Source organism: Parambassis ranga, chromosome 13, assembly GCF_900634625.1.
Source record: "Parambassis ranga chromosome 13, fParRan2.1, whole genome shotgun sequence".
Lineage (NCBI taxonomy): Eukaryota > Metazoa > Chordata > Actinopteri > Ambassidae > Parambassis > Parambassis ranga.
This window is the reverse complement of record NC_041033.1, coordinates 5,034,775-5,050,954: the sequence shown is the minus strand read 5'-3', so window position 1 is coordinate 5,050,954 and position 16,180 is coordinate 5,034,775. Positions and strand designations below refer to the sequence as shown.

At 41.8% G+C, this 16,180-nt stretch overlaps 3 protein-coding genes across 4 annotated transcripts; 1 reads left to right on the top strand and 2 right to left on the bottom strand.

The window, feature by feature from the left end:
* The first annotated feature begins 934 nt into the window (after nucleotides 1–934).
* Nucleotides 935–4,323, top strand: mrps22 (mitochondrial ribosomal protein S22). 2 transcript variants are annotated; one of them, XR_003671601.1, is made up of 9 exons: nucleotides 935–1,066; nucleotides 1,624–1,781; nucleotides 1,873–2,037; nucleotides 2,159–2,302; nucleotides 2,774–2,857; nucleotides 3,100–3,245; nucleotides 3,329–3,437; nucleotides 3,954–4,110; nucleotides 4,143–4,323. XR_003671601.1 is itself a non-coding variant. In XM_028420151.1 (8 exons), the coding sequence occupies exons 1-8, from the start codon at nucleotides 940–942 to the stop codon at nucleotides 4,044–4,046; spliced, it is 1,026 nt and encodes a 341-aa protein (XP_028275952.1). In that variant the 5' UTR covers nucleotides 935–939; the 3' UTR covers nucleotides 4,047–4,323. The 2 variants fall into 2 exon arrangements, 1 of the variants encoding a protein (XP_028275952.1); XM_028420151.1 differs by having other exon boundaries at nucleotides 3,954–4,323.
* Nucleotides 4,324–4,386: 63 nt separating this feature from the next.
* LOC114445191 (coatomer subunit beta'-like) lies at nucleotides 4,387–12,145 on the bottom strand. Its single transcript, XM_028420150.1, has 22 exons — nucleotides 12,046–12,145; nucleotides 11,469–11,606; nucleotides 11,271–11,357; nucleotides 11,070–11,196; nucleotides 10,824–10,972; nucleotides 10,602–10,748; nucleotides 10,122–10,221; nucleotides 9,889–10,031; nucleotides 9,585–9,784; nucleotides 9,358–9,468; nucleotides 9,027–9,115; nucleotides 8,835–8,941; nucleotides 8,608–8,751; nucleotides 8,394–8,524; nucleotides 8,023–8,230; nucleotides 7,603–7,713; nucleotides 7,021–7,235; nucleotides 6,844–6,936; nucleotides 6,531–6,711; nucleotides 6,343–6,414; nucleotides 5,136–6,017; nucleotides 4,387–4,995 (listed from the first exon to the last, which is right to left on the bottom strand). Exons 1-22 carry the CDS (start codon nucleotides 12,046–12,048, stop codon nucleotides 4,906–4,908), a joined length of 3,528 nt encoding a protein of 1,175 aa, XP_028275951.1. The 5' UTR covers nucleotides 12,049–12,145; the 3' UTR covers nucleotides 4,387–4,905.
* A 1,792-nt stretch (nucleotides 12,146–13,937) lies between these two features.
* LOC114444832 (retinol-binding protein 2-like) lies at nucleotides 13,938–15,868 on the bottom strand. The gene is made up of 4 exons (XM_028419683.1): nucleotides 15,711–15,868; nucleotides 14,581–14,759; nucleotides 14,379–14,480; nucleotides 13,938–14,091 (listed from the first exon to the last, which is right to left on the bottom strand). The coding sequence occupies exons 1-4, from the start codon at nucleotides 15,781–15,783 to the stop codon at nucleotides 14,041–14,043; spliced, it is 405 nt and encodes a 134-aa protein (XP_028275484.1). The 5' UTR covers nucleotides 15,784–15,868; the 3' UTR covers nucleotides 13,938–14,040.
* Between the last annotated feature and the right edge of the window lie 312 nt (nucleotides 15,869–16,180).

Genomic DNA, 16,180 nt, shown 5'->3' with positions numbered 1-16,180 from the left:
TTGACATGCAAAAGTGCTGGTTTGACATGATTGTATTTATGAAAGCACTACCCTTTTCCTCATAATTCATTCAATAAATCATCATTCAGCTTAAACTGAAGTTCTTACATTTTTTTAAAGTTGGCATCAAAAATGAGAAAAGGAAGAAAAAAGACATTTATATATTGTGTTGTAATTATAAACTTTGATGGCCCAGGTGTCATTGTGATTATATTGCAAGTTTTATAGCCATTTGTCAAGTACTGCACTGCACATTAGGGCAAAGTTTTATTCTTTACAACAGAAATGTAATATGTTTTTCTTAGAGAGTGTAACTTATCACCTAGACACACTATCAGCTAATTCAAGAACACATTGTAATGCGGAGTCAGGAATGTGTGTAGGCTAGAACCACAAAAAGATTAGCAAAAGCAGTGATACCGTGACATACAAATAATATTTATACATGTAAATTATCTTCCTAATGTCTTCAGTGAGGGCAATCATGTCTACAGGAGGTGTTCCCATGCAGGCTGATTTTTCAGGATATGTGGTAGCACAGCGCCCCCTGGTGATCAAACAGTGATTCATGTGATAATTGTAAAAGCTTTTGATTGTACACTCGGATTCAAATATTTAGGTTTGTCCAAAATACAACAAAATACAATTCCACGGAATCTACCACCATTAACACATGCTACTTATTTAAACAGTGCATCATGGAAAGCCACATTTATATTACTTTTTAAATAAAATTATATTTGCTTATAAATGTCATCCCTTAGTCAGTTTGTTTACTTCAGTCCACTACTGAAAAAAATCATATTGCATTTTATGAGAAATAAAATGAATCAAAGGAAATACGAAGGTATTGTGGAGCACACTACATATCCCATGAGCACTCGGTTCCACAAGTGTAAGGTGAAAGGTCGCGTCGCACCGATGAGGTAATTAACAAAGATGGCGGCTCTCGGTACAGCACGGTGCTTATTTCGGACCTACTCACGGGTGAAAAATGTGCAAAGGAGCAAACAAATATTAATAAAGTGCAACACACGGGCGTTTTGCAGTGAAGCACAGGATCATGGTAAGCCTCATGTTCCTGTGTACATTCTTATATCGAACAATTCTCCTTATTTATAACGCTGACCTTGTAGCATGTCAAATGCTGGTAACAAATACCCTATGTGTTACCACAGCTACTTTGTATTTCCTTTTACAGGCCATTTAGATTTGTGGTTTCAGTATTACCCTTGTTTAAGATATGCTGTGTGATGTAACCTAAATTAGTCTTTGTCTGGTGATGGCAGCTATCTTCTGCAGTTTATTGCAAAGCTGGAAGACAGAGTCTGAGTTTAGATAAATACTGAGAGTTTAGGTGTGATGATAAGAGGTGTTACTCAGTGTATCTTTATGAATTATTGCAGTAGATTTTGTATGTTTTACGGGCGATTGCACAAGGTATTGTCAACGAGTAGGGAGGCACGCTAACCCAAATATGATTTGTAGAGCACTTACCAGGTGTTCTTTGCAACTACAGTAACACCAGACCTTAAATGTAGCTCTTATCTATATCTTATATCTTATCAATACGGGCTCATAAATGGGTTCTTGAGTTATTCACTAGTGTGATCTTCCCTGCAGCCCTCACAGAGAATGCAAAGCCCCAATTCACAGATCCAGCTGTGCAGGACATCCTGACCAGGATAACAGGCCTGGACCTGCAGAAAGTGTTCCGACCCATCAAACAGGAACTGAAGCCGCCCACTTATAAACTGATGACAGATGAACAACTGGAGCAGGTGACCATTAGATAAACCATAACAGGCCCTCTCAATCACACAGACATCACCCTAACCCCTGGTGCACCCTGTAACCTGTGTTTGTTGGCAGGCATTAGATAACGCCAGAGAGAAAGCAAAGAAGCTGCTGCAGATGCCACCTATCCTTCCAGAGAGAAAACCCATCAATGATGTGCTCTCTGAGGATAAGATCCTAGATGGCATGGACACAACCAAATATGTCTTTACTGACATCACCTACAACATCCCACACAGGGTACACATTGCTTCTATATTAAATGTTTACTTTTGTGTTTTGATGAATTGGTGGCTTTTTAATCATTCAAAATAAAAAAAAATCTTAAGTTTAGTAACTGTTAATGTTATTCTTCCTTCAGGAGAGGTTTATAGTTGTACGGGAGCCCAATGGAACTCTTAGAAAGGCTACGTGGGAAGAGAGAGACCGGCTTATTCAGGTCTACTTTCCCAAGGAAGGGCGAAAGATCACAGCACCTCATATCTTCAAAGAGGGGAACTTGAAGGTAGCAAACTACAATGTCTGGCAGGGGTAATAAACAGTCACTGTTCCATTTATTAAATTGTGACAGTGCACCTGAGTAATTGTTGTTGATAAGTGTTTTTACAATCGGTATAGTCAGTATTTCTTTTTTTGTGCACTGGCACCAGAGGAGCCCAAATTTACACACATTTATTCCGGCTGTTCTCAGGTTCCTGAGATTGGAAAAAGAGATGTATTGTCCCAATAGGGATCAGGATTTATTTACTAAAAATGTATGAAATCAGAGTAAACATACTTAATAATGAAGGCAGAACAGAAGCTTCTTTGACAAAATGGGGAGTGAGGACAAAAGGTTAGGTGAGATGTATGAGCACCCACATAGTCCTGAGAAAAGGTCTAATTGAGACTAACTAAAAACATGTGTTTTTGTGCAGTGAGCGTCACAGAGTTTTAAGTTTCCACTTTTTTGACTTTCTTTCTTTCTCCGTTTTAGATGGTGTTTTCCCAGGACCGCCATGAGGATGTCTTGGACCTCTGTCTGGTCCAATTTGAACCAGACTCTTCAGATTACATCAGAGTGAGTTGACATTGGGCTTCTTATTCTTCTTTTTTTATATGATCACCAACTGCGATGAAAATTGTAACATTTGTAAGCGTGAAATCCCCCCAATCACACTCTGTTTTCTTTGCCTTACTTGATGTGGGCTGCGTGGATTAGGTATTTTTATTTTCGTATGGATAAAATAAATTGGATAGACTGTCTCAGAACTAGAAAAATCTCACTGGGGCTGTATTGAATTCTATGTGCTTTGTGTGCAGGTACATGTAACCACATATGAAGACTTGGAAAAGCATGGCAAATATGAACTGCTGCGTTCCACCCGACACTTCGGAGGCATGGCTTGGTACCTGATCAATGCTCGCAGGGTGGATGGGCTAATAGTGGACATGCTGAAGAGGGAGCTGTGAGTGTTAAAGATGAAACTGTTTTTATTTTGAGCTACATTAGCCATCCTACCTGCTGAGCTGCATGTTTGTGTGTTTCCAGGCTCCAGGATGCCATCAGTCTAGTATGTCTGTTCCACATGGTCCACCCCAACAGTGAGTCAGCCCAGGAAGCTGCCAGGCAACAGGCCACTGGCACTGACCTGCTTAAGGTGAGGACACCTTAGCCTTGGTTCAAAATATCTACAGATTGACAGACCTTTGGACACCTATTCATTATATATTGCCATTTGATCCAGGTCATATAAATCATGCTCCCTGGATATTCAGAGTAAATCAGTGTACCTCCTGAGAGGTCAAGTCAGGGGCATTCCTTCTAAGGTTTCCTGCCTTTTTAGAGGTTTGGGTTTTCTTGCAGCGTGGGAATGGCGGGGCCAAGCTCAGGATACATCAGGTCTTATTAGAGCTCACAGCCCCTCATCATTGAAGCGGTGCAGAGGGACATTGAGACTGACAGCCATTTAATGTGAAAGGTTAGGAGCAGGAGACACGGGTGTCTTTTCTGCCACAGACAAGGCCTCACATTTAGTCACGGTTGATTAAGGCACACTGTTTGAGCTGTACTTAGTCAGTCTAGTATAGTTTCTTCTTCCAGAGCCCCAGCTTCATGGTAATATAGCCAAACTTTTCTCCTTTTTTTGATGACCTCTTGACTTTTGTCCCTGCAGATCTATGCCCAGAGGGAGTCCCAAAAGTCAGGCTACATCGAGCTGGCTCTGCAGGCCTTGGAACAGATGGCTGCTGAAGGCTCCCCTGCATGACCGGACCGGACCACAACTCAACAGAAATGCAGAAATTCATCCAAACACAGAGATGGAGAGAGAAAGCAAAAGCTGCATTTTCCATGTAAACACAACAGTGTATTTTTTGTCTCTATATAAGACCAAGAGTCAAAAATGTCCATCAACATGTACAGTAATAGCTGGCAGTAGATTTAAAATACATGTTCTAAGATAAAAACGGTCTATATGTGAATTAAAGTTGGTGTGTCAATTTATCATGTACATAACAAAATAAAAAGAATCTTTGTACTTGTAATAATTGTTGTTGGAGCAATATATTCTGAAGCACAGACAACAAAAATAAGCCATTTAAGTCCGCTTTCAGTATCATGCAATAGTTTTTGTTTTATTTAAAACTGGAACAAATGAGAACAATTGAGAACGTGTGTGATAATCTAAGAACAGTAGCGAGATATGTATTCATCCTATCTAGCACAAACTTTTGAGGACAATGGCTTGTTACACGTTTCCAAATAGACAGTATAAGTATAAACTAATCATGGCATATACACTGCATAGAAATGTAAAAAATACTGCTCTAATTCAAAGGCTTTGACAACATGGTCAACAGCTGTGTTATGTGAGGAATGAACAAAAGAAAGACTGCTTTCAGCAAACATAACCTAATACATGTAATAAAAAAAGTGATTCCCATTTGTCTGCAGCAATCTGGGAATAATTGTAGGAACCAGTATAAAGTTTTCTCATTGAAATTAAGACCGCCCATAACCCAAGAAACAGATGCTTGTCTGTTTAAAAGCTTGTCTTTCTCTTGAATGATGCCCTTACTGTTTTTTGGTCAGTAAAAAAAAATGGTCGGCAAAGGACCTCACTTTTTCTATTCAATCAGGAAGTCCTCATCAAGGTTGACATCAGTAGTGTCGATGTCTTCCAGATCAAAATTGTCCAGGTCCAGATCATCTAGAAGCTTAAGATGGAGAAAACAGAGGTGTAGGGTTACCGTATGCTTTTGAATGGAAGATGTCTACATAAATAATACATATAATAAAATATTATAATAACATTTATATTATCATACAGTATTTTGCCACAGGCTTAACTTTTTACCTGATCATTCATCTCTGGCTCAAGGTCTTCTGCTGGCTTCTCAGGACTCCCCACCTCCTCCTCCTTTTCCTCTTTCTCCTCTTCCACCTGATCCTCTGCAGGAGCTACCTCTAGCGGTAAAACCTCTGGCTCTGCTTGGAGAAGATCCACAGGCTCTGACTTATCCTCAGGCTCTACCGAGTTTACCGTAGTTTGTTCCTCCATCTTTGGTTTTTGCGCCGAAACCGTCGCTGTATCTACATTCGAGTCCAGCAGTGGATCAAAGGTGGACATTAGGGCTGGGACAGGTGCATCCAGCACTGCACTGTCTGTAGTTTCAAAGGAGATGAGTTCCTCTACTGCTACATGTGACGGTGCAAGTTCTTTAATAACAGGGAGTCCTGTTTCTGTTGTGTCCATCATTGACAGTACTTCTTCTACTTTTACTTCGTCACTATGGACCATTGCTCCAGTTGCTGTATATTCAGATGCAATTAAAGGCTCAACTGACAGACCGGTTCCCATGATGGTTTCTGTTTCAGAAGCTCTAGTTGTTAGAGATGTTTCTTCAGCCTCCATCTCAGCAGATGGCTTCACATCATCCACTGGACTGGACTGTATCTTCTCTGGAGTCACTTTGTTCGGCTCTTCCTCTGCTGAGAATAGAGCCTCTGATTGAGTGATGGTGTCTTCCTTTTCTGCTTCCACTTCAAAAGATGTAGCTTGTGCTTGTTTTGGCTCAACACGTTCTTCTAGTACAGTGACAGGAAGAGGGCCTGCTGCAGCTGCAGCTGAAACAGGAGCAGCAAAAATGATGGGCTTCGCATTTACTACTGCGTCTGAAGGAGCAATTTCCCTCACCGCCTGTGTCATGAGGGGATCGCTCATGCCCTCCAATACTTCCTGTACAAAGAAAATGTAAAAGGACAATTTGTTTTATTGACCTCATACAGATACACAGAGGACCATTAGTGCCACTTTGAATAATTGAGTTATGACTTTTTGAGATGTGCCTAAGCAATATGAAGCCTTTATTGTTTAGCCATCTCTCACTGAATAGCCTACACCAAGCTGTCGCCTCACTTTCATCATACAATAGTGAATAATTGGGTATGTGTATTATTTTCCTTTCATTCTACAGAGAGAAATTGAAATATAAACAAAAAAAAACAGGTAAAACTCAATCTCGCAATCTGAAAGGGTCATGTAGAGATGTGTTGATCCTCACCTCTGGCTCTGTAGTTTCTCCTTTAGGAATAAAACCTGCAGATTCCTCCAGAACATTACGGTCTTCATTTGGCTGAAAAACAGGAGAAATAGGTTCCAGTTAAACACATGCTCCATGTATAACCATGAAGGTAGCTCTAGGAGCACTATTAAAGTTTCAAACATAGTTGCTTTGACTCTCCCACTGACCGCAACGAGTGGGTATTCTGCCGCAGGTCTGACCCCGACGTGAGTCTCCTTCAGGTACAGCTCGGCCTGCAAGGCTTGCTGGAGGCCAGGGAACAGGTTGCTGTACTGGGAGGGGTCAGCCAGAGCATCTGCTGCCTTCTGGTTGACCTTGGACAGACTCTCCTTCCACAGCTTTACCACCCTGGAGAAAGATATGCATCAACAGCTCGTCAATGATGCATAATAAAAAAATATACATCCCCACATTTTTGGAATAAAAAAGGTTTTTATACAGATCTTACAAACTGTAATTTATACATAATATAGTTTTCACCTTGAGACTTGACTCGGCATGTATGTTCTTGCCAGGAATGCAGCCTCTGGCAGTCGCTCTGTTTTGATTAGAAGTTCCAGACATTTGTCCAGTCTGAGAAAATAGAAATAAAATGGCAGTGACAGAAGTAAATACAAAAGTTGAAGTCAGTTCAAAGATCTCCTTCCTGATGCTCACCTCCCCTGCATGAAATAGGTGAGGAAGGCCACATTGGTCTTGCCATCCCTTTCCGCCCCCTCGGCAAGTTTGCCCACCATGTCTGCGTTGCCCGAGGTGGTGGCCAGCAGCAATAATCCCCCATAATCCTGAGCTTGGTGCAGACACTCCTGAGCCAAGCTAAACTGGCACTTTGTAGTGGCAAGCTCTGCCAGCTGTTTCCATTTCTGCTCTGACTGAAGCCCCCACATGCCGAAGTGCCAAAGAGACAGGAGAGAGGATTATCACAGGACGAAAAGCATGAACCTCAGCAACAATACACTGGGAAGCAGTTACTAAATATGGGATGCCAGGATTCTGAGTCACCCTGTCACACTTATATAAGAAAAAAAGTATTTTATATGCATTACCCTGAATGCTACACAGCTACTGTGATAAGAAAAGTATTGAAAACATACATTGTAATAATAAAAGTTTCTTCAACTTGGTGCTAATTAGCAAGTGTTACCTTGCTATAACACTACATTTCTAAACAACATACACGCTTAACATCAGCGTAAATAGCATGCATAACTTTTGGCCAAGTACTGACTCTCCTCTGACCTCTGCTTCCTGTGCCAGCTGGTAGGCAGTCTTCAGCTCTCCCAGCTGCAGTGCAAGTTCAAACTTGTGCTCCGGGTCAGTGGACACAGCTAAAGCCTGCTGTATGAAGCCCTACACAACACACACACAAAAAAACACATTTTTATTTCATTTAGTGTCCTCTGTCACCACTTCTATTTGTCAACAGTGGAAGAAGAGCTGTGAAATGTTCAGATTGCGAAGAAGTATTGAAAGAGGTTGCGTGAGAAGCAAAACCCTTCCCATGATGAATATATTTCAAGGAATACACAAGGATTCTGCCTAGAGGTATCACTCCATCTGGCTGCCTGATGTTCTGTAATATTATGCATCCATCCAAATTCTGTTTCTGCAGTCAGTTCAGGCAAAGAGAAAAACTGGCAAAATGTTAAAATGCAATACCTGTTTCTCCAAGAAGTGGGCTACTCTGGTCCTCTGCTCTTTGGGGATCGTGGGCAGAACCTTGTCGGCCGTGTTGAAATCCTTCCTCATGACGGCCGTCTGGTATTCCAGCACAGAAAGAAGGAGGGAGTAGCTGATGATGTTCAGTTCCTTGTCTCCAAGGTAGAGGCGGTCATCCTTGGGGATGTAGCCCAACAGATACATGGTCCTGCAAAGTAATACATTATTAAAGCATGTTCCAAGCAAGATTATTCCAATAAACAAATCAGTGGTTATTCAAGGTACAGGTGATACAAAATATTATTGAGTGTATTTCCTGTCAGGTATGAAGTTCAGACCCTGGCATCAGAATTTCTTTTTCTGTATCTGACCTGTCCATATGAGCGATGGTGATGATCTCTCCTCCAACATAGTAGTTGAGTCTGTTAACAGAGCTGGTGTAGATGAAGCAGTCTCCCACCCAAAGCCCGGTCTTTACCACCTCCTGGACTTCCCCCAGCACCTAGTCAGACAGAAGTGAAAGTCAAATCTAAACCGATCTGTACACAATCCAAACCAAAACCCCACTTCATGTGGGTCTCCGACCTCAAAGGCGTCCTCTATTCCATCTTCTGTCACCCCCTCCTTTGATTCCTGGGCTGCTGACACTCGTTCTGGTAGGTAGCGCAGCACAAAGAAAGACTCATCTGTCGCAATACACACCAGCTCCCCAGAGTCAGACCAGAAGATCTACAAAGACCAAAGACTGATCATCAGAAGGCCACAGCAGTGGTAGTTCATGTAAATCCAATGCTCATTCAATACAAACTGACATGTTTAGGCTGGATCTCGATACGACGGATCAGTTCAGAGTTTTCCCAGTCAAAGAAAGCCAGGCCAGTGTTTGACCTCACTCCCAGTAAGAAACCACCAAAGATACCTAGAAGACAGCAGGACACATTTACACACACTGTGTAATAGTACCACACACAAAAAAACATGTCAAATGAAAAGATAAAACTCACCTTCAGCTCCAAAGTCAGGTTTAAAAGCCTTCTTCTCTTTGAAGTTTTTAAATATTTTCACCACACTGTTGCCTTCCCTGGTGGCATACCTATAAATACAATGTACACACTTATTGGCATATTGGTGATTTATCATGTCAAAGGTGTAGTAAGAATTTTGGAGAAATACAAGTCTAAGTTATCCTCTTGGTACAGGCATGTGTGTGGTATTTTTCTTTTCTAGCTCTTAGGAATAACACATATTTTATGAATGAATGAATAAATATTGAACAATAAAATTCTTCAAATTGTACTTTAATAAATTAAACAATAAATTAACTTAAGGACTTACTGTGAGGAGTCGTGTGCCCAAACAAACTCCTGTGCCGACCCGAAGCTTTTGTTCCTCAAGGCCATGGCAGTGTAGATGATGTATTCCCCGTCTCCACACACCACTACAAATCTGTTAGTATGCAAAGAAAGAAACTACATTTTAGAACAATACTATGTTGTAAAAATCTCAAAAGAAATGAAAACTTCTTTTCCCCCATTGCTCTCTTCTGCAGCCCTTTGTCTCACCTCCCATTGGGGCTGTGTTGGATGGTCTGTGGGTAAATCTCACAGCTGCCCATGTCCTTGACACCCAGCGGGAGCCTCTCCCCATCCCTTATCTCAGTTTCTCCCATTGCCTTCAGGTTGGCCTGCTGCACCTCAGAGTGACGAGCCCACATAACCTTCCCACTGGAGTCCATGGACATGGCGGGCTCCTCTCGCCCCAGCTGAGGTAGGAAGAGATACAGGGATGTGTTAAAAAGAGCACATTTTGAATAAGAGAGCTCATGTCTGTCTCTGTATTTTCTTGCGGAATCTGCAGAGTGCACACCTTGATGATGATGCTGCCTTCATCATAACCCATAGCCACACTGTTGGAGCCACGCTGGCCACATATACACCAAACCCTCTCCAGGCCATAGTTTAATGTGTTTTCTTGTCGGTAGGTGTTGGAGTGCCAAACTCGCACAGTACCTAAGGACACAACAAGAATTCAAACTAAACCAAGATGCTGCCGGGCTACAGAATTGCTGTGTATGAGTAGATTACAACTGTTTTACCCACCATCCTCGGAGCCTGTGAGGATGATTGGCAGCTCAGGGTGGAAGCTGACACAGGTCACATTCTGAGCATGGCCCTCCAGTGTCTGAACACAAGTTTTGTTCTGGTAGACAGAGGCACACAACACAGTCACTATTTTTTTTCAGTCAAAACACATACCTGTCAAAAAGCAACATGCACATAGTAACAGCTGTAACAGAAAGCATGCATGTTCAGTTTTATTTCAGGTTAAAATTTCCAGCTTAAATTACAGACTTTATTTTTAGGAACTCTAGAAAGAGAATCTGAGTCAAAAATCTTTGTGTAGTCTGGAAGAAAACTGTATGCATGCTCTAGTCAATCTGCTCTCAAAAGCCTGTGTATTAATTTCCCCACGGGGATTAATAAAGTAAATCTTAATCTTAATTGCACTGGATGCATGACAAATAGTGAGATTACAAAGCTACAAGGTAGTGAGGAAAAGAAAATATTCTGGTGCATTACCTGATAATCCCAGATTTTGACAAGGCGATCATCAGCCCCTGATATGAGGTAGGGCTTGTCTCCTCCGCTGTAGTAATCAATACAGTTCACTCCCTTCTCATGGCCCTCCAGAGTGAAGTTTGGAGTCTTAGATCCCAGCTGCCACACCTACAGCACCACAAATGTGGTTATCACACAACAAATTCATATTGTGTGTGTGTGTTTTTTTGTGTGGACGTGTACCTTAATGGTTCTGTCTAGAGAGGCACTGGCAAACTGGTTGTTGTCCTTGGGGTTGATGACAATCTGCATGACGTAGTGTGTGTGACCCTCAAACACCTGAGTGCAGATCCACTTCCTGTCCCAGTCCCACAGCTTGATCAACATGTCATCTGAAAACACATTGATAAAGAGTCTGAGCTTCTTCTTCTTTTTTTTAACCTGATCATAGATACTTTGTGTTGATGTGTGTGTGTGGTTGTTTCCTACCGCTGCTGGTGAGGATGTAGGGCTGTGTGGGGTGGACAGCGATACAGCGGATGTAGTCGGAGTGAGCCTCGAACACGTAAACTCTTTCTAGAGTGTTGTAGTTGTACACACGGATCTGCATGTCATCCTGCAGACAGATGAGAAGATTTACAGCATTAGTCGATTAATAATAAAAATATATTCATGTCAAACTCTACTTACCGCTCCAGCAATGACCCAGTGTTTCCTGGCGATGAATTTGACCACTCTGACAGGCAGATCACACAGCTCAAAGGTCTTCACCATCATCTACACACACCATTCAAAGAGAAAACATTTCCACGATGTTATCAAAGGCCTGGATGATTAGGCGAGTGATCAAACGTGTTTGAATGAGTGATTAAAGAATAAGGCAGTGACCTGCGTCTCATGGTTCCACACCACCACTGTGCCGCTGTAGAGGCTGACCACCATCCACGGCTCAGTGGGGTGCAGGTCCACGCTTTTCACCCGGTCTGACCGAGCCGTCAGCTGCCGCTTGATGTCCAACCGCAGAGGCTGTTAGATAAGACATAATGAATGTGAAAGATTAAAAAAAAATACTTTAGTCAATTATTAAATTATATTCTGTTGTAGCTATTTCAAGGTTTGGTTATTGGTTATGGAGGGGGTGTGTCTGTTGATACTTCCCATACCACATTTTGTATGCATGCCTGCTCAAGAATGGCTGTGTCCATTCAAGTCTTTTCATAACAGGGAATAAAGCTAAATCTTTTCATATCTACAGTTCATATGATGGATAATATACCATTATCAAAAGCAGGAATGTGTCAGCTTTGTCAGACACTTTTTTGACTGTGTTAAAACATATGGTTGCTGCATGTAGGCCTGCTATACAAACTGTACATTTCGCATTAAGTGTCAGTGACAACGTAGAAAATAGCAAATGTTAAAAAAAGGCATTTTAGGTTCATGTTTGTTTGTTTGTTCCACCTACCATGTTTCCACGTCAGTGAGTCTCTGCGACGCTGTCCACTACACGATCCGGCTTCCCTGCTGCCTCACTTCTGTGAGAAGTCCTCGGACAAAGTTTTGACTAAGCAGGCAAGAAAGGATATAAAATAACTTCCGGTAGAGATTTCCAAACAAACATTTAAGAAAATCACCTAGGCTACAACAGCAGGCTAACGTTGCTCAGGTTGTCTACAGCATAATATAATCAATAGATTAAATGTATGTTAAAATCCTACCATACAAATATTTACAAATAACACGCTTATTTTAACCCATTCATGTTTATTTAGATATTTAAAAATAAAATGAAGCTAATGTGTTTACTCTTTTAAGACTGTGTAAACAATTTGTAGGCTATGTAGACATAATATATAATGTAGACTTTATACTAAATATTTTTTTTATTTTTTTACCGTAGGCCTAGTAGTGAATGTGAGCCACTTCGTTCGTAAACGTGTCGCTTTTATTTTGAAGAGAAATTCTCCTATTTCCGCTTCACGTCGCTCTGTCGCTGGCTGACTTGACTCGGCTTGGTTTGGCGACGTGGATCCTGCAGCGCTTCCTGTGGGAGCAGCCAGGTTCCGGAAGAGAAGAAGAACACGTTGTACCTGTGGAGGCAGAGTTCTAACAGCTGCTGGAAGGACAACAGCTCAGCAGGTTTACATGTGGCATCAGTCTCTACAGTTAATTAAGACGATTATGTATATATATATATATATATATATATATATATATATATATATATATATATATATATATACATATATATATATATATATTCTTATAAAAAAAGAAGAAAGAGCTTTCTTCTTTTTTATTCTTGCGTAAGTTTTTTTGGCGCAGCGTATCTTCAGCATACATTGACCGATTTCAGCCATTCAACTATCAAAATGTTCATCTGAGGACATTCTGGGTCAACTTCAAGTTTTTTTCAAAAATTTGTAGTTTTTACAAATATTAAGCAATTTCGGTGTCATCTGCCAAATGTATCTCCTTCTACAAATTTTAAGCTACAGACTCCAATTTAGTCTTGAAACGCTCATTAGATGCTGCTCTATCAAACTTGTATTCAGAAAATAAAAAAAAGACACTATATATTGCCAAAAGTATTCATCCAAAGTGGAAGTAATTGGGAACAATAGTTCGGTAGGCCAAGTGAAATGAACATATAATGCACAGAAGTCGCCAACTTTCTGCAGAGTCAATCACTACAGACCTTTAAACGTCATGGGGCCTTTAGATTAGCTCAGGAACAGTGCGTAGAGAACTTCATGGAAGTGGATTCTGCAGCTGCATCCAAACCATTACATCACCAAGTGCAATGCCAAGTGTCGGCTAGTGGTGTAAAGCATGCCACTACAGGACTCTAGAGCAGTGGAGATAGAGTTCTGTGGAGTGATGAATCATGCTTCTCCATCTGGCAATCTGATGGATGAGTCTGGGTTTGATAGTTGCCAGGAGAACGTGTCTGACTGCATTGTGCCAAGTGTGGAGTTTGGTGGAGACTAGATTATGGTGTGGGTTGTTTCTCAGGAGCTGGGCTTGGCCCCTCATTTCCAGTGACAAGGAACTATGAATGCCTCAGCATACCAAGAGATTTTGGACATTTCCATGCTCCCAACTTTGTGGCAACAGGTTGGGGTTCCCATAAGCACACTTCTAAACCTTGAAAACCTTCCCAGAAGAGTTGAAGCTGTTACAGCTGCAAAAGCTGGGCTGACATCAAAGTAAAGCCTATGGATTCATATGTGTGAAAAGGCAGATGAGCAAATACTCTTAGCAATATAGTGTATTTCATACAGAAGAAAACACATTTTTTTTCTGTCTTTATCAGATATATTCATAAACAAAGAATAGAGGACAATCTACCAAAACTGTTTTATTAAATCCATTTATTACAGCTTTCCACAATTACATTATAAATAGACAGAAACGGGAAACAGAGCAGACGGTTATGTGCAGGTTTGTCAGCATCTCATTATGCCCTCTTGAATACTTGGTGGCAGACTTTGTCGAGAACAGTGATTTCCTGCAAGAGAAGGCACAGACCTTTAGACAGCACGTCCAGCATGATGCAACAGACGTGTCTCTTACATCTACATAATTATGTCTCTTACATAAGTTACATAATCAGGCAGAGTTTTATATCTCTGTGCTTTTGATGGGGATTCTTTTTTATGGTGATTGCCTTCAGATAGGAGATTAATCAGTGTGATGTAATTGTATCCACTAACTCTTTTGATGTTTGCTGACTGACAATTTGCTGCATCGATCACAGAGGGTCAATGGCAAATGTGTCAAAATGTTTCCCCTCACCAAGTGTAGCTGGTCTCCCTCGATCCAGTGTTTCCAGCCACGGTTTTCTTTCTCTCCCTTCTGAACACACACCAGCTTGTCTCCATCCCAGGTGACCAGTGTCTGTTATATCACCACACAGACATGAACACAGTGGTTAACACATCACTGGCTGCTAAACTTTTTCCATCTGAGTGTAAAAGCGTACAAAGACTTCTCCCACCTTGACCTTTCGGTTGTCCAGGCCCTTTGTGTGCTCCTCAAACTCCTCCCCTATGGTGAAATTGACCTCGTAATTTCTGAAGGTGCTGAGGGTCTTAGTTTCAAACTTGTCCCCGTTCTGGACGATGATTTTCGTTTGATGCAGGTGGGCGGCAATTTTCCTGGTGGCGAAGTCAATGTCTGCAAGCACAGGTGGAAAATGTCATAAGTCAGTTTAGCAGGGGTTTTATGGAGGCGGGGGAAACGTTTCTCACACATCCACGAGCACACATGACACCGCGGGACACTTATTATGATTCCTCTCCTACTGGTCCCTTTGACAGTCCCATTTACCCTTTAAAAACGACCTTGCTCCAAGTCAGAACAAGCCTAAATGAGTTTCTCCACCCTGTGCAGCGCTGGGCTCTGCCAAAGAGAACCACCCATCCTGACCGCTTAGATATTCATATCCCATTTACCCTAAAGTGAAAATTCAATTTCTTCCCATCACTCTTACAGATGAGGCCCCTATATTTACCCATCTAAATGATATTTTTGACCCATTTCCATAAGGATGTCATTTTCCTACCCGCTCGATGGAAATGAGGTGGAAGCATTGAGGAGTTCCTGGATTTTGTTTGAGCTGAGTGTACCAGGGTGGTTTTATGAATTGCAGATTCAGTTGTGAATAATGAAAGTGTTTCGGGGATTGATCAATGACATGCCAAAAGGAGGACAGCCTCCTCTCTCTCTCTCTCTCTCTCTTTTGAAATGACGAGCTGGCCCGCTGCCTGATCCAGGGTCGGAATCAGGATGAAAATTCAGAAAGGAGGAGTGAATCAATATTTATTTGGCGTGGTAACAGACGGCAACCGCTCAGAGAGTGGAGGTTAACTTAGCCTGACAGCAGCTCAATGAGAAAATGAAGCAGTGCCACAGTACTCCTCTTTTTCTCCCCCTCCTTCTCGCCACCTCTCACGCTGCTGCTCCTTCATCCTTTCTGTCACATCCATGCCAGATTTTCTGCTCAGACCTTCCTCTCCACTTGGCTGTGACTTTAAATGTAGCACTCTAATTGATCCCTGTTTTTTACAGAGATTTGCTAACCACATCCTGTCCCTCTGTGCAATGTTAGATATGAGCTTAACTCACCCAGTGCCTTCATGACTTCCTCGAAGTTGTCATTGCTGACCATCTCCCAGCGTCCATTGTAATCTGCAGGCATTTTTGACTGGTGTGCGCAGCGATTTGCCTTGCAGTGTGTTTGTCAAACTAAGAGAGACAGTTAAAGGGCCCAACCCCTTATATATACCGTGTGTGAGTGTGTGTGGACCAAAGGACAGGGTCCGCCTGATAATCCCTTCTGGACAGCGAGTGCGTGTGTGTGTGTGTGTTTGAATGTGATATAAAGGTCAGGCTTAAAGCATTAGAACACTGTCCTTATCAATACACATATCTGTGCTGTATGTTATATTTCATGGAAATTTCATATGTTAGTTGTATCATTTGCATTAAGCTGATGCACTTAACACTTTTTTGATCCTCCATTTCCTCTTCCATTTCCTCCCAGCCAGCCCCAGCAGCAATCACTTATCCTAATGTGCTGGGATGGAGGGAAGATG

Excerpts from the sequence above, each read along its gene's own strand:
- mrps22 (XM_028420151.1), top strand. The coding sequence starts at position 940 with ATGGCGGCTCTCGGTACAGCACGGTGCTTATTTCGGACCTACTCACGG. Across the intron at positions 2,038-2,158 it reads CCTACAACATCCCACACAGG|GAGAGGTTTATAGTTGTACG; the intron begins GTACACATTGCT and ends TTCTTCCTTCAG. Across the intron at positions 3,246-3,328 it reads GACATGCTGAAGAGGGAGCT|GCTCCAGGATGCCATCAGTC; the intron begins GTGAGTGTTAAA and ends GTGTGTTTCCAG.
- LOC114445191 (XM_028420150.1), bottom strand. Across the intron at positions 8,525-8,607 it reads GAATAGAGGACGCCTTTGAG|GTGCTGGGGGAAGTCCAGGA; the intron begins GTCGGAGACCCA and ends CTGTCTGACTAG. Across the intron at positions 6,018-6,342 it reads GAGAAACTACAGAGCCAGAG|GAAGTATTGGAGGGCATGAG; the intron begins GTGAGGATCAAC and ends TTCTTTGTACAG.
- LOC114444832 (XM_028419683.1), bottom strand. The coding sequence starts at position 15,783 with ATGCCTGCAGATTACAATGGACGCTGGGAGATGGTCAGCAATGACAAC. Across the intron at positions 14,760-15,710 it reads GGAAGTCATGAAGGCACTGG|ACATTGACTTCGCCACCAGG; the intron begins GTGAGTTAAGCT and ends CTGTGCTTGCAG. Across the intron at positions 14,092-14,378 it reads AGGGAGACCAGCTACACTTG|GAAATCACTGTTCTCGACAA; the intron begins GTGAGGGGAAAC and ends CTTCTCTTGCAG.